The 14357-nt window shown below is 44.9% G+C and overlaps 1 protein-coding gene across 2 annotated transcripts in view; it reads left to right on the top strand.

The window, feature by feature from the left end:
- The window catches only part of PDZK1 (PDZ domain containing 1), a 57253-nt gene that overhangs the window by 25103 nt on the left and 17793 nt on the right, over positions 1-14357 (top strand). For both annotated transcript variants that reach the window (XM_055312316.1, XM_055312315.1), the window contains exons 2-5: positions 9367-9578; positions 10474-10723; positions 12549-12685; positions 13528-13723. In XM_055312316.1, coding sequence (XP_055168291.1) covers positions 9369-9578; positions 10474-10723; positions 12549-12685; positions 13528-13723 — 793 coding nt within the window. In that variant the 5' untranslated portion in view covers positions 9367-9368. The remainder of the gene's footprint in view (positions 1-9366; positions 9579-10473; positions 10724-12548; positions 12686-13527; positions 13724-14357) is intronic.

The following is a 14357-nucleotide window of genomic DNA, read 5'->3' as shown; positions in this document are numbered from 1 at the left end:
TAGACTTTACCCAGTCCAGTATGTTAACTGAAGAAGCTAAGGGGAGGAAGAGGTTGGCAGGGAACAAGAAACCATGAGGTAGAGCTGGCAGGTGCCACTTTTCCTTAGGAGCTCACAGGATGACCGGTAGAGCCTCAGATATGAATGGAACTTGAAACTCTACCCACAGGGTGATGGGGGAGGAGGCATGGCCTCTGCTTTTAAGGTGGTTAGATTTAGGGGATGGGGAGTGGCCCCACAGATGTAATTCCTAGAATAAAGAACACATGGAACCTGTTCAAGGTTTTTTTCATCTGCTTGATTCTGTTTGGCTCAGAACTGGGACTTGGGAAGGGAGGCGCAAGGCACAGACTTAAGGTCACCATACCCTCTATACTGCTGGCCAGGGCATTGGCTATAATCAGAGCTGGATCCCAAGGACTGCATAGTGTGGCAAGGGCCTCTCCTAACTGAGCTGCCCCCTTGGTTTCTCATGTTGAGTAAAGGTGAGCTTACGGTAGCTGTTAATAGTTCACCCAACCTTGACATTCTTCTCTGACCCAATGAAGGTATTATCCCAAGACTGAGGAGAGAAAACAGCAGTTAGGAGCAGAAAGGGGTGGTTTTAAGCACAAATGTCTTAAGCTAGTGGAGGGGGTGGTTTCTCAAAATGGGCATGTTCAGGTTTCAAGCAGGGAGGTTGAGTCTGTAGATCTGAGGTGAGGCATAAGCATTTATTTTTACAAATCTCTGGGGGTCATTGGGAATTGAAAAATAAAATCTCTAAGGTGAACGTGAGGGTTCAGTGAGATTCTGTACCATGCCTGACACATAGTGAGTTTTCAAATAGCAAAGTGATTTATTATTGCAGGCATCACTTGAAGGCCTATAGATTTATACTGTTTCAGCTAAGTATTTCTGTTCACTCAGATAAAACCAGATGGTGCCTTTGGGCATGAATGGACAACTCCCAGGATTGAGGAGATAAATGAAGATCCTATAATTCTTGCTTTACTTTACTTTTCTAGGAGCTGTCCTTTCTTTTCCTTCCTCAGAAGAATTTGATCTCTACTGACTTGTGTTGTATCTGATCTTTAGCAACTTCAGGATTCCTTTACCAAATAATACCTGGAAGCTCACAGGTGTTAGACAAATAAAATAACTCTGTTTTGGAGTAGGGAATGTTTCAGAGACTTTTGTATTGGGAAATGTTCACTTTTGTATTGGGAAACTCTTTGTGTTTTTGTCAGGCTCCCACTGACCTTGAGACTCTCAAATATTGTTAGATCATAGATTTTTGATGAGTTAAGTGGCTTTAAATTCCTTCACTCCCACCCCTGTTTCCTACAGTGGGTAGACTTATGAGTACTCATGCCTAAGATAGTTTTTTTTTTTTTTTAAGTAGGCCCCATGCCCAATATGTAGCTCAGCACAGGGCTTGAACTCATGACCCTGAGATCAAGATTTGTGCTGGGATCAAGAGTGAGTTACTCAATCTACTGAGCCACCCAGGCATCCCTTTTAGGCATCCCTTTATGATAGTTTTTATTAGAAATCTCCACTTATAACCATTATCATGGGATGGAGAATTTTCTTATTTATTTTTATTGGGGTATAGTTGACACAGTGTTATACTAGTTTCAGGTGTACGACATAGTGATTCGACAACTTTATATGTTATGCTGTGCTCAATTGTCACTACACAGTGCTATTACAATACTATTGACTATATTCTCTGTGCTGTACCTTTTTTTTTTATAAAATTTTATTTATTTGACAGAAAGAGAGAGAGAGAGAGAGAGAGAGAGAGAGAGAGAGAGAGAACAAGCAGGGGGAATGGCACGCAGAGGAAGAGGGAGAAGAAGGCTCCCCAGTGAGCAAGGAGTCTAATATGGGGCTGGAACACAGGACCCTGGTGTCATGACCTGAGCCAAAGGCAGACACACAACCAACTGAGCCACCTGGTGCCCCATGTGCTGTATCTTTCATCCCCATGACTTGCTCATTTCATAACTGTAAGCCTGTATCTCCCACTCCCCTTCACCCCTTTTGCCAATCCTCCCACACCCTTCCATCTGGCAACTATCCATTTGTTCTCTGTATTTATGGGCTGTTTCTTCTTTGTTCATTTTTTAGATTTCACTATAATGGAAAATGTTATGGTATTTGTCTTTCTTTTACTTATTTCCCTTAGCATTATACCCTCTAGGTCCATTCATGTTGTGGCTAATGGCAAGATCCCATTCTTTTTTATGGCTGAGTAATATATATATACATATATAATATATATATATAATATATCTATAAAACTGGCTATTCTGACAGGTGTAACAGGATACCTCTTCTGGTTTTGATTTGCATTTCCCTGATTAGTGATGTTGAGCAGTTTTCTTTGGCCATCTGAATGTCTTCTTTGGAAAAATGTTTGTTCAGGTTCTCTACCCATTTTTAAAAATCAGATTATTTGAGGTTTTTTTTTTTTTTTTTTTTTTTTTTTTTTTTGGTAGAACAGAGAACTTTTTGATGTGCAAGGTGTCAGGGCAGGCATACTTTACTACAAGTCCCAGTGACATTGGAATCAATTGAATGGAGTCTCCCTGCTTTCCCGGCTAGTTCTGCTAAGGAGAGTCCCACAGCCACCAGCCCCATGCACGCAAACAGAGGGGACAATGAGATGACTTCTCGGTGGTGGCCAACTGAATTGAACTCTCCTGGCTTTTTGGGTCTTGTTATGTTGATCATGCTCCCTTCAGGAACAGCTCCTGGCTCAGACTTCTGTCCTGTGTGCAGGCTGCTGGGTGCTGGCTGACTCGGGGCCAGACCGGCACAGGTTGGTGGCTGCCTGGGAGCTGAGAAACCTTGGCTTGCCTTGAGCTCCCTGAGTCTCATCAGCTATTTCTTTCCTGTGGAAAATAGCCCAGTTCAATTCTTTCTTGAAGAATTGAAGAATTCTTCAATTCTTTCTTCTCTGGTCACATCCACAGGTCTCTGGCACCTCTGTTGTCATTGTCCTGCCTTCCCAACTTCTAAAGTGTGCAGTACTTTCCTTCTTGACGGTGGCATGTTATTCTCTTTCCTGGTAGCAATAATCTAATTCCTTTGGAAGAAGGTGGAGTCTAAAGGTATGATGAATAATTAAGATTGATTAAAAACATCTTGGGGGGGCAGTGATGCCTGGGTGGCTCAGTCAGTGAAGCATCTGCCTTCTGCTCAAGTCGTGATCTCAGGGTTCTGGAATCCAGCTGCTGGTCAGTCTCCCTGTTCAGCAAGGAGTCTGTTCCTTCCTCTGCCTCTCCCCCTGCTCATGCTTTCTCTCTTTCTCTCTCTCAAATAAATCAATAAAATCTTAAAAAAAAAAATCTCTGGCTCTCAGCTCTGAGTCTTTGTTGTCCACCAGCCAGCACTTTGTTCTCTTTCCCACAGACAAGCAACTTTGTTGCCAAGAATCGACTTTCCTCCCAGAGCTCAGCAGTGGCTAGAGCTTTCTTTTATTTCCAGTATTTTATTTTGGCTATCCGAACTGGGGATAAAGGCTGCTGAAGATTTAATGGATTCCAGCATTGGATGATTGCTCATATGGTATTATAGAAATCCTTATACCTTCACTAGTTAAATACCTGTCCACCATAGGGGTCCAATCTGGATTTTCTCAGGAAGCAGAAGATGGGGTTGGGGGTGAGGAAACAGGAATGAGTATCCTTAAATACAAAGATATTTCCCATGAGGCCCTGTGTTCCAGAGTCCCAGGCATCTTTGTCACAAAGCAGTGATAGTCTTGCTAAAGTCAAGGGTTCCAGCCCTGACTTAGGGGCCAGCGTAACACCAGACGGACCAGGTCTAGAGCTGGACCAGAGCGCAGGCGTTGGGATCCTAGTTGAATTGTCACTTGGCAAGATGTCAAAGGAAATAGTTTCAGGGACCTAAGGGCTCCATGGGAGGGCCCGGCTTTTGGGGTTTTGGTCTGCTTTTCTCTGTTGCTGTGGTTGAAGGTGTTAAATATCTCATCAGTGTGGGGTGGGCACTGTCATTAATCCTTCATGGGCTGCATTGGGGGAGGGGCTGATGTGGTGGCAGGAGGGGGCAGGGGCTTCAGAGTGGCAGCTGTTTCCCAGCCAGCATCCCAGGCTTCAAACACATAAGTTCAGATCTGAGTGATTGCTGTCTGGCTGTTTGAAAACTTTCACCAAACAAATAAACAACTTGGGGTTTTGCCAAGAAATAGAGCTGTCTTTCCTGTGTGTCTCTGTTGAGACCTAGGAAAATGTTATCCCTTCCCCCTTGCCTAAACATGAGACTAGTCTGGCTAGCAAGGTTCATTTCTATCCTTACAGATCTTCAGAGAAAGAGATTATGATCCTGTGGCTACACCCAGAGTGTAAGATTGCTGAATTTTAGGGGAGGGTGCCTTAGACACGAGCATGTATATGCTGATGGCAGACGGTCTCCTCTTTTGATGAAAACACAGCATTGAATGGTTTTTATTTTGATTATAAGGACTTGTTGCAGATTTTGTAGGATATGGTTAAGGTTTCTCCATCATTACCCCCAAATTTCAGAGGGCTTTGGTGTTTTTCAATTTTTTAACCCTATGAAACTGAACATTGAGAAGGATCTAGAGGTGAGTTTGGGGATAGATGTAGATTTGAGATGGAAAATGGAACTGATACATGTAGGTCAGATGCTAAGCAGAAAGAGAAGTAAAGGTTCAGGGATCCCAGGTACCTGCACATGAGGAAGCCCCCCCCCTCCTCTGGTGATGCCCAGTCACCCCCCCCCACTATCCTTCCCCATTTCTTCCCAAAGTGGTGTTTTCCTGGTGAAGGGTCATGCTATGAGAGCTGCTAAGCTCTGCCAGGGGTGGTGGCCAATGACCACAGAATTGTAGTTCTACTTTTCTCTTCCCTGGAGATGCAGTGGGGAGGGCTCTGGGCCCTTGGCCAGAGATCACTTGAAACAGTGTCTGTTTGTTTGTTTCTTTGACTGCTTAGTTGTTGGTACCTCTGGTGGCATGGCTGGGAGGCTCTGCTAAGAATACTATCTGCAATGGCCAGGTTGTCAGGCAGCGGGAGCCTTTCTGCCCAGTTTATACTCTATGTCTCTGTGGGCACGAAGGTCAGAGATGGCTCTGGAATCACCATGTTGTGGCTTCTAGGGAGCCTGGAACACTTTGCTCTCTCTCCTCCACCCTACCATCCATTCCCTACATGGTCATCTGTTCCTGTCCATCCAGGAGGGAAGGCACAGACAGTTTATTCTCTGATTTCCTGGTAGGGAACTGTGATGAGCCACACACAAGGCTCACCCTGTAGGTAGTATAACCAGCAGAGTCCAGCCTTCTGCTTTTGGGCGTCTGCCTTGCACCTGGCGCTCTGGCCTCCAATCTTATTCACCTATAAAAGAAAATGTTTAAGCTAGGAGGGATTGATGACATTGGCAGGAGCCTTCCCCATAGGAACTGGGTGCCAAAGGCCCAGCTGGTGGTTTTTACACTTGTCCTTTCTTCTGTGGCCCAGGACCTTGCTCCAGAAGTGGGGCAAAAGGACGGGCAGGAGGGATGGAAATGGAAGCTGCTTCAGGTGGGAGAAAGTGGACCCGGCCACAGGAGTCCTTTCTCCGTGGGCCATCCCTACTCTGCTCTGACTAGAACTTCAGGGCTCCTGGTCAACCACTTTCTCATCTCCTCTCCAATAGATCAGGCCAGCTCTGAAGGGGTTGTTTCTCTGTTTTTAATTGTTTGAAGCCTTCCTGATCCTGTCCTACCTCACTTGACTTTGACTAGTCCTTCAGGTCTTAAGAAGGTCATTTTTCCAGGAAGCCATTCTTTTTTTTTTTTTTATGAATTAATTTTTATTGGTGTTCAATTTACCAACATACAGAATAACACCCAGTGCTCATCCCGTCAAGTGTACCCCTCAGTGCCCGTCACCCATTCACCCCCACCCCCCACCCTCCTCCCCCTCCACCACCCCTAGTTCATTTCCCAGAGTTAGAAGTCTTTATGTTCTGTCTCCCTTTCTGATATTTCTCACACATTTCTTCTCCCTTCCCTTATATTCCCTTTCGCTATTATTCATATTCCCCAAATGAATGAGAACATACACTGTTTGTCCTTCTCCGGTTACTGTGGCCAAGTTCAAAAAGGGTGTTGCCTGAGTTCTTCTCTGGGATTTTGATGGAATCTTGTCTCACATTTAGATCTTTCATCCATTTTGAGTTTATCTTTGTGTATGGTGCATGAGAGTGGTCCAGTTTCATTCTTCTGCATGTGGATGTCCAATTTTCCCAGCACCATTTATTGAAGAGACTGTCTTTCTTCCAGTGGATCGTCTTTCCTCCTTTATCGTATATTAGTTGAGCATAAAGTTCAGGGTCCACTTCTGGGTTCTCTGTTCTGTTCCATTGATCTATATGTCTGTTTTTGTGCCAGTACCACACTGTCTTGATGAACACAGCTTTGTAGTACAACCTGAAATCTGGCATTGTGATGCCCCCAGATATGGTTTTCTTTTTTTAAAATTCCCCTGGCTGTTTGGGGTCTTTTCTGATTCCACACAAATCTTAAAATAATTTGTTCTAAGTCTCTGAAGAAAGTCCATGGTATTTTGATAGGGATTGCATTATACGTGTAAATTGCCCTGGGTAACATTGACATTTTCACAATATTAATTCTGCCAATCCATGAGCATGGAATATTTTTCCATCTCTTTGTGTCTTCCTCAATTTCTTTCAGAAGTGTTCTGTAGTTTTTAGGGTATATTTTGAGAACCATTTGAATGGTAAATGGTTCTCCAACCTTTTATTTTCAGGTTGTAGGTGTCCTTCTGTCTAAAATGAGTCTCTTGTAGACAGCAAATAGATGGGTCCTGTTTTTTTATCCAGTCTGAAACTCTGCGCCTTTTGATGGGGTCATTAAGCCCATTCACGTTCAGAGTTACTTGAACTTCTTCTTAAAGGGGAGTTTTAAGAGTCCCCCTTAAAATTTCTTGCAGAGCTGGTTTGGAGGTCACATATTCTTTCAGTTCCTGCCTGTCTTGGAAGCTCTTTATCTCTCCTTCCATTTTGAATGAGAGCCTTGCTGGATAAAGTATTCTTGGTTGCATGTTCTTCTCATTTAGGACCCTGAATATATCCTGCCAGCCCTTTCTGGCCTGCCACGTCTCTGTGGATAGGTCTGCTGTTACCCTAATATTCCTCCCCATGAAAGTCAGGGACTTCTTGTCTCTTGCTGCTTTAAGGATCTTCTCTTTATCTTTGGAATTTGCAAGCTTCACTATTAAATGTCGAGGTGTTGAACGGTTTTTATTGATTTTAGGGGGGGATCTCTCTATTTCCTGGATCTGAATGCCTGTTTCCCTTCCCAGATTGGGAAAGTTTTCAGCTAGGATTTGTTCAAATACATATTCTGGCCCTCTGTCCCTTTCGGCGCCCTCGGGAACCCCAATTAAATGTAGGTTTTTCTTCCTTAGAGTGTCGTTCATTTGCCTTAATCTGTCTTCATGGTTCTTTAATTGTTTATCTCTTTTTTCCTCAGTTTCCCTCTTTGCCATTAACTTGTCTTCTATGTCACTCACTCGTTCTTCCACCTCGTTAACCCTGGTCGTTAGGACTTCTAGTTTGGATTGCATCTCATTCAATTGATTTTTAATTTCTGCCTGATTGGATCTAAATTCTGCAGTCATGAAGTCTCGTGAGGCCTTAATGCTTTTTTCTAGAGCCACCAGTAGCTGTATAATGGTGCTTCTGAATTGGCTTTCTGACATTGAAGTGTAATCCAGATTTTGTAACTCTGTGGGAGAGAGGGCTGTTTCTGATTCTTTCTTTTGAAGTGAGGTTTTCCTTCTAGTCATTTTGCTCAGTGCAGAGTGGCCAAAAACAAGTTGTATTGGAACACGGGGGAGTATCACTGGTCCGTCCAGCTGGTCTTCTGGGGGAGGGGCCTGCTGTGCTGATTTTCAGGTGTTAGCACTTGGGGGAGCTGCTCTGCCCCTGCCTGCTGCAGGGCTCAGCGGGGGTTGTTTACCCCGTGGGACCCAGGGAGGAACAGCAGCAGTTGCTATGGCAACTCTGGAAGCCTGGATTCAACCTCCGCAGGAACTACGGGGCTCGGGGCTCTCGCTCTCCGTCCGCAGGGCCTGGAGGCTCCGGGGCGGGGCCGCTGATCTGCTCAGCTCGGGGCAGGAGCGTCCTTGCTGTCCTGGGCCCTCCCGGCCTCTGCCTGTCCCAGGGGGAGGCCGGATCCTGGGCTGTGTCCCGGCGCCCTGTGCTCCGGGGCCTGCGCTGTTGGATTCGCGCTCCCGCCCCGCAGCCCCCTCCCTGGAGCCGCTCCCGAGCCCCTCCGAGCTGCTCCGGTCGGTCCCGCCGTGCGCGCTGCAGCCCTTAGGGAGCTCGGCGCACTCTCCCGGGGCGCAGGTGTCTGTTAGTGTCCCCGGGAGCCCGAGGGCATCCCCGCCCTCCTGGGTCCTGCTCCAACTCCCTGCGAGCCCCTTTCCGCCCGCCCGCCCGGGAAGGTTGGTGCAGCTCCTGCTCCTCCGGGACGGGGCTCTCCTGTCCTGGGGACACTCGCCCCGGCCTCAGCCCGGCTCCTCGCGGGGCCCCTCCCCCTCGGAGGCCTTTTGTTCCTTTATTTCTTTTTCCCCGTCTTCCTACCTTGATAGAAGCGCGAACTCTTCTCACTGTAGCATTCCAGCTGGTCTCTCTTTACATCTCAGGCCGAATTCGTAGATTTTCAGGATGGTTTGAAGGTTATCTAGGTAACTTGGTGGGGACAGGTGATTTGGGGACCCTGCTCTTCCGCCATCTTGCCCCTCCCCCTTCCGCCATCTTGCCCCTCCCCCAGGAAGCCATTCTTAATTCTGCTCATCCCAGTCCCTACTTCCAACACCCTTTATTATATTCTGCTTTATCACTCTGTTTTTCCCTAGCATATCATTCACCATGTGTTGTTGTAAAAATACATTCTCTCTGATGTGAGAGGCAAAGTATAGTTCCGTCTTGTCTGCAGATTTATCCTCAAGGCCTACTATTTGGGAGGCTCTCCAAATATTTGAATAAAAGTGGGCTTGGAATTTCTTAAAATTTTTAGGTCAGATGTTAAGACCTACTTTCTTTAGATCAGGGGGACAAAGAGGAATTTAGTTTTGGAGTTACTGAGACTGAAAAATCTGTCCAAGACCCAGCCAAATACGTGGATCTGAAACTCATGTAAAAAGGACATCCTTGGGGAAATAGATTTGGAAATCATTAGCAAGTCCTGGAAGGCAGCCTTCTATCCTCCCAGTGTTGCTATGGCCTAGGTTTAGCGTGATTAATGAGAGATGGAGGACAAAGCTTCTCTCTCCTAGTAGATTTTTCTTTCCCATGGGTTTATTCATTTGTTTCCCATTCCAGAAATGGCTTCCACCTTCCATCCACGAGAATGTGAGCTGTCTAAACAAGAAGGGCAAAGCTATGGCTTCTTCTTACGAATTGAGAAGGACACTGATGGCCACCTGGTCCGGGTGGTTGAGAAGGGTAGCCCAGCAGAGAAGGCGGGCCTCCAGGATGGAGACCGAGTTCTTAGGATCAATGGTGTCTTTGTGGACAAGGAAGAGCATATGCAGGTGAGTGGGACATCTGGGGTTCTTCTTCTAAGATCTCTCTAACCTGGGCAGCCCGGGTGGCTCAGCGGTTTGGTGCTGCCTTCAGCCCAGGGCCTGATCCTGGAGTCCTGGGATTGAGTCCCATGTCGGGCACCCTGCATGGAGCCTGCTTCTCCCTCTGTCTGTGTCTCTGCCTCCCTCTCTCTCTCTCTGTCTCTCTTTCTCTCTCTGTCTCTCATGAATAAATAAACAAAATCTTAAAAAAGAAAAATCTCTAGCCTCCACATCTCTGCTGATTAGTTTTTGGGATCATCAGAGATTTCCCGGCTGCCACTGGCAAGGCAGACACCTTTATGGCTATACTTTCTGCGTGCTAATCAAATCCCCTCCAAATTAACTGGAAACTATGAAAGTATTCCTAGATTGAATAGTGTCAGAGCCAATAGGCATCATGTTTGCTATATGCCAGGAACCATGCTAGGCAATTTCATATTCCTTATTTTGTTGAATACAATCCATGAGCTACATATCACCACTTCACAGAAGAGAGCTCAGAGGCTCCGAGAACACATGCTAATGTGTTCATGCAGTGAACACACGTGAAGGTCTGACCTTATCCCAGTTCTGCCTGCCTCCTAGTGGATGCTCTTTTCAATATACCACGCTGTTTCCATTAGCCCACCTGGGATTGGGCCCCAATCTAGGTTCCACCAGTGCTAGAGCCCTGCCCCCTCCAATCAGCACCTAGATCTTAGGAGGGATGGGGTACAGATGGGTGGAGCACTACCTGCTGACTCTTTGAACTCCAGAGGTCAGCATTCAGAATCTCTAGGTCCCCAGAATGAGCCAGATGGTGAACATCCTCTATGGTGGCTGATGGGGTTCTTGGTTAAAGTTATCTTTTTCTTCCTTCTAGGTTGTGGATCTGGTCAGAAAGAGTGGGAATTCAGTGACTTTACTAGTCCTGGATGGGGATTCCTATGAGAAAGCAATGAAAAAACAGGTAGACTTGAAAGAGTTGGGTCAAAATCAGAAGGAGCAGAGTTTGAATGATGAGAAACTGTCCGCCGTGGTGAATGAAGGAGCACAGACTTGGACCCAACCCAGGCTCTGCTACCTGGTGAAGGAAGGGAACAGCTATGGCTTCTCTCTGAAAACTGTCCAAGGTGAGCTTGAGGGTAGGATTTTCAGGAGAAAGATATAATTGGTTAATGACTTCTTTGACGAAATCTTCAGATGCTGTGATTATTCAACTGCAGCTCCTCCCTCCCTTCCTCCCTCCCTTCCTCCCTCCCTTCCTCCCTCCCTTCCTCCCTCCCTCCCTTCCTCCCTCCTTTCCTCCCTCCCTCCTTCCTTCCCTCCCTCTTTCTCTTCTTCCCTCCCTCCCTGGACCTTCCCTTGCTTTGACAATTGTGCAATGAGGAATCAAAACACTGGAGCCAGCACAGGGTGGGGAGGACCACTGGGTACTCTGTCCCCCAGTGTTTGTTAGGCTGAGCCTTGGAGGGCAGGGGGTTAGAGGACTGCCGATCCTTTGTTATTATTTCCTCACTTCTTGAGGGTGAGAGTGGAGGGGAGAAGTGGGAATAAAAGGCAAGAAAAAGGAGATTCTTCATAATAGCTACTTTTGAATAAGGATATCTTTCTACTACTGAGTGCTCAGGTGATCATTTATTCAACACATTCTTGAGTACCTGTTGATATGCCAGACCCTGTTATAGTTGCCAAGGATGCTATACTAATCCCCACCCTCCTGTGACACTGAAATAGTATCTTCCACTGTGGCCCAGCCTCAACTGCTCTGAGATGCGTCCCTGACTTCTGAGAGGTACATAGTGATTTGAAAAGCCCCAATCATCAGGAAGTACTAGAAGCTCGGTTTCTAGGATTTCAGAGATGTAGGCTGACCTTTGCTCAGTTGACTGTGGTTCTGTAATGGTGTCTCTGGGATTTAGGTTGGAGCCATAGAAGCTATATTAGCCTTTTGGTTCCACCTTGAATGTTGCTCCTCCCACATTCTTTCTGATACTAGAGAAGCACTGGTCTTGGGTAAGTAATAAAGAGCAGAACAAGAGTATACATAAAGTTGTTTCCAATGCTTATTTAACCTATAGCAAGAGATATAAAGTAGCTATAAGAGGTATTTCTCAAGTTTTTCTGTTATTAAACATAATGATGTAGGTGGTCAAGGGAAGCTTGGCATTTCTTAGAAGTCCATTATCAGCAAAATGGTGAAAAAAATAATAATTCAGATTCTATTCATTTGACCCTTGTGCTAACGTACATAATGAATGATTTAAAATTAGCTTATTGAAGAAAATGTTTTCTTCACGACAAATGTATAACAAGGAAACAGGAGAAATTTTAAGGCAGCAGTTTATACTGTTATTCCCTACAAATGATTTATTTCATCATTATGAAGCTACCTTTTGCCTAGGTTGTAATATTAGTATCTTGAAAGAATTGACAGCATTTCTATAAGAAGCACCTAAATCATACCATCCAGTAATCCAGACCTGACTGTATGTGTGTGTATATCCCCTCCCTTCTGTGCCTCTGTCCTCTTAGGCCTGCATAAGTGAGATTTAGTGACTTCATTAGTATGTGATGCTTGGTGATAGTACTAATTAAAGAGGTCAGAATGGAACAGATATCTTCTAATTCCACAAATATGAAGAACGGGAGTAAGACACAATGATACAGCATGGGTATGGCTTGGTGCTTTCTGATTCAAGAGGCCACTGCCCTCTGAGATTCCTTCCTTGCATTTAGTTGGGCTCAGGAATTCTATTCAGATCAATAAGAACCAACTGAATAATGTCTGTGTCAAGCTTTGTGTTAGGAGCCATAATTTTAATTCTAGATCAGAAGCCAAAGTCTATTTGAGTTAGCCATAAAATTAGAAGTTGTATATTACATTATTGGGAGAAAACCCTTTATCGTTGGACTTTCTGTGTAATAGGGTTGTAATGCTTATCCATGTCCTTTCAGGGAAAAAGGGAGTGTACATGACTGATATAACACCTCAAGGTGTGGCTATGAAAGCTGGTGTCCTAGCAGGTGATCACTTGATTGAAGTGAATGGAGAGAATGTAGAAGATGCCAGCCATGAGGAAGTGGTTGCAAAGGTATAGCCCATAGGGATACTTACTTTTCACTCTACTCTTATTAGAAGTGACACAAAAACAGGAATGGTAGTTTATGATGGGAGGAATATAACGATGAGAAGTTAACCAACCCTTTGTATTAAGAATGAACAGACTCACTAGTGGTGTCAGCAGTGTTAAGATAGGGTTTTGGAATAAGGCCTTTACTAGTTTTAGGTTTTCGGAGAAAAGTATTCTAAAGAATCGTTAACTTTATCTCTTGGATCTTATTTGTACCTGATTGGGATACCCCTCTGAATTTATAATAAAGTCAGTGTTTTACTAAAATGTTTTAAGGCAAGCTGGCAGATGACCAATTGTGGTTATGAATATAGAGCTACACATGGGGAGTGTTGGAAGACCTGTTACCCCAAATCTTATGTCCCAGCACAGTTCCATGATACAAGGATAACACTGAGGTTTTCCTCTGAGATAATATGGAACCTTGAAAACTGACCAACTTCGTCTTCTTTTGGTAGAATAATTTTTCAAAGTAGACCTTTACTTGCTTTTCCAAACTCCTTTTCTAGACTTGAGTACCTCACTTAATTACCTGTCTGGGTTTTTGGAGTTCTAGCTCTCACTTGGGTTCAGTTAGCACCTGTGTGGGTGAGGTCATACTTAACAAAGGGAAACACAACTGTGGATGTGGAGATAGATCAACATCAGTGAGATGATGTAGGAAACAGTATCACAGTTTAACTTGGGACTTACATTCTATATTCTATTGAATCTAGAGACTGTGCTTCCAGGCAGAGACTTTTCTACTTTCCAGCATTGTTCTTGCAGCTGGCCATGGGGCTTACCTGTGTGTGCTATTGTAGGTGAAGAACTCTGGAAGCCATGTCATGTTCCTGTTGGTCGACAAGGAGACTGACAGGCTCCATACTGAGCAGAAGATAGAATTCAAGAGAGAAACAGCCAGCCTGAAACTGCTACCCCGCCAGCCTCGGGTCGTAGAGATGAAGAAGGGAGGCAATGGCTATGGTTTCTATCTGAGGGCAGGTCCAGAACAGAAAGGTAAGGCACTAGTAGAGCAGAAAACTTGGTGGTGTCACCATGTAATTCTTCACTCAGTCTGACTCCAGGCTTCTGTTATGCCCCTGAGTCCCTACCAGCTGCATGAGGGGACGGTGAGAGATTAAAGAATATAGCTGGGTCATTTTCTAGGGGGAGCATGACAGGCATCTGAAGGTTTCCTCAACAGAATGATAAGGCAGACTTTTGGATCTGGGCAGCAGTATGTTGTAAATTTGCTCTCTTGGAGAAAAAAGGCACCCTGATTTCTAGCTTTTGTTGATTTTTTTTTGTGGTGTGGGTACTCCCAATACATCCGATTTCAAGCTACCAATGTGCTGTCACAGAATGTGAAGTTGAAAAGTCTTGAATAGAATTGGTTCTCATGAGCTTATGTGAGCCAGCTCCAATACACCACTAGATCTGAGACAGGGGTGTCGGTTGGGATCTGGGAATCAAATAGAATTGGGAATCTTTCTGATTCCTTGTAACTCAACAAGCTAAGGTCCTTCTTGGGAAGCTGAACACATAAAAGAATGCAGGTTCAGGCCATTTGCAAACTGTCATTCTAGACGTTGATATTTTCTTTTCATTAGGTATACTTACATTAATTTGTCAAATATTAATTTTGATTCAT

The sequence above is a fragment of the Nyctereutes procyonoides genome, unplaced genomic scaffold (genome assembly GCF_905146905.1).
Source record: "Nyctereutes procyonoides isolate TBG_1078 unplaced genomic scaffold, NYPRO_anot_genome, whole genome shotgun sequence".
Lineage (NCBI taxonomy): Eukaryota > Metazoa > Chordata > Mammalia > Carnivora > Canidae > Nyctereutes > Nyctereutes procyonoides.
This window is presented reverse-complemented; position numbering and strand designations above follow the sequence as displayed.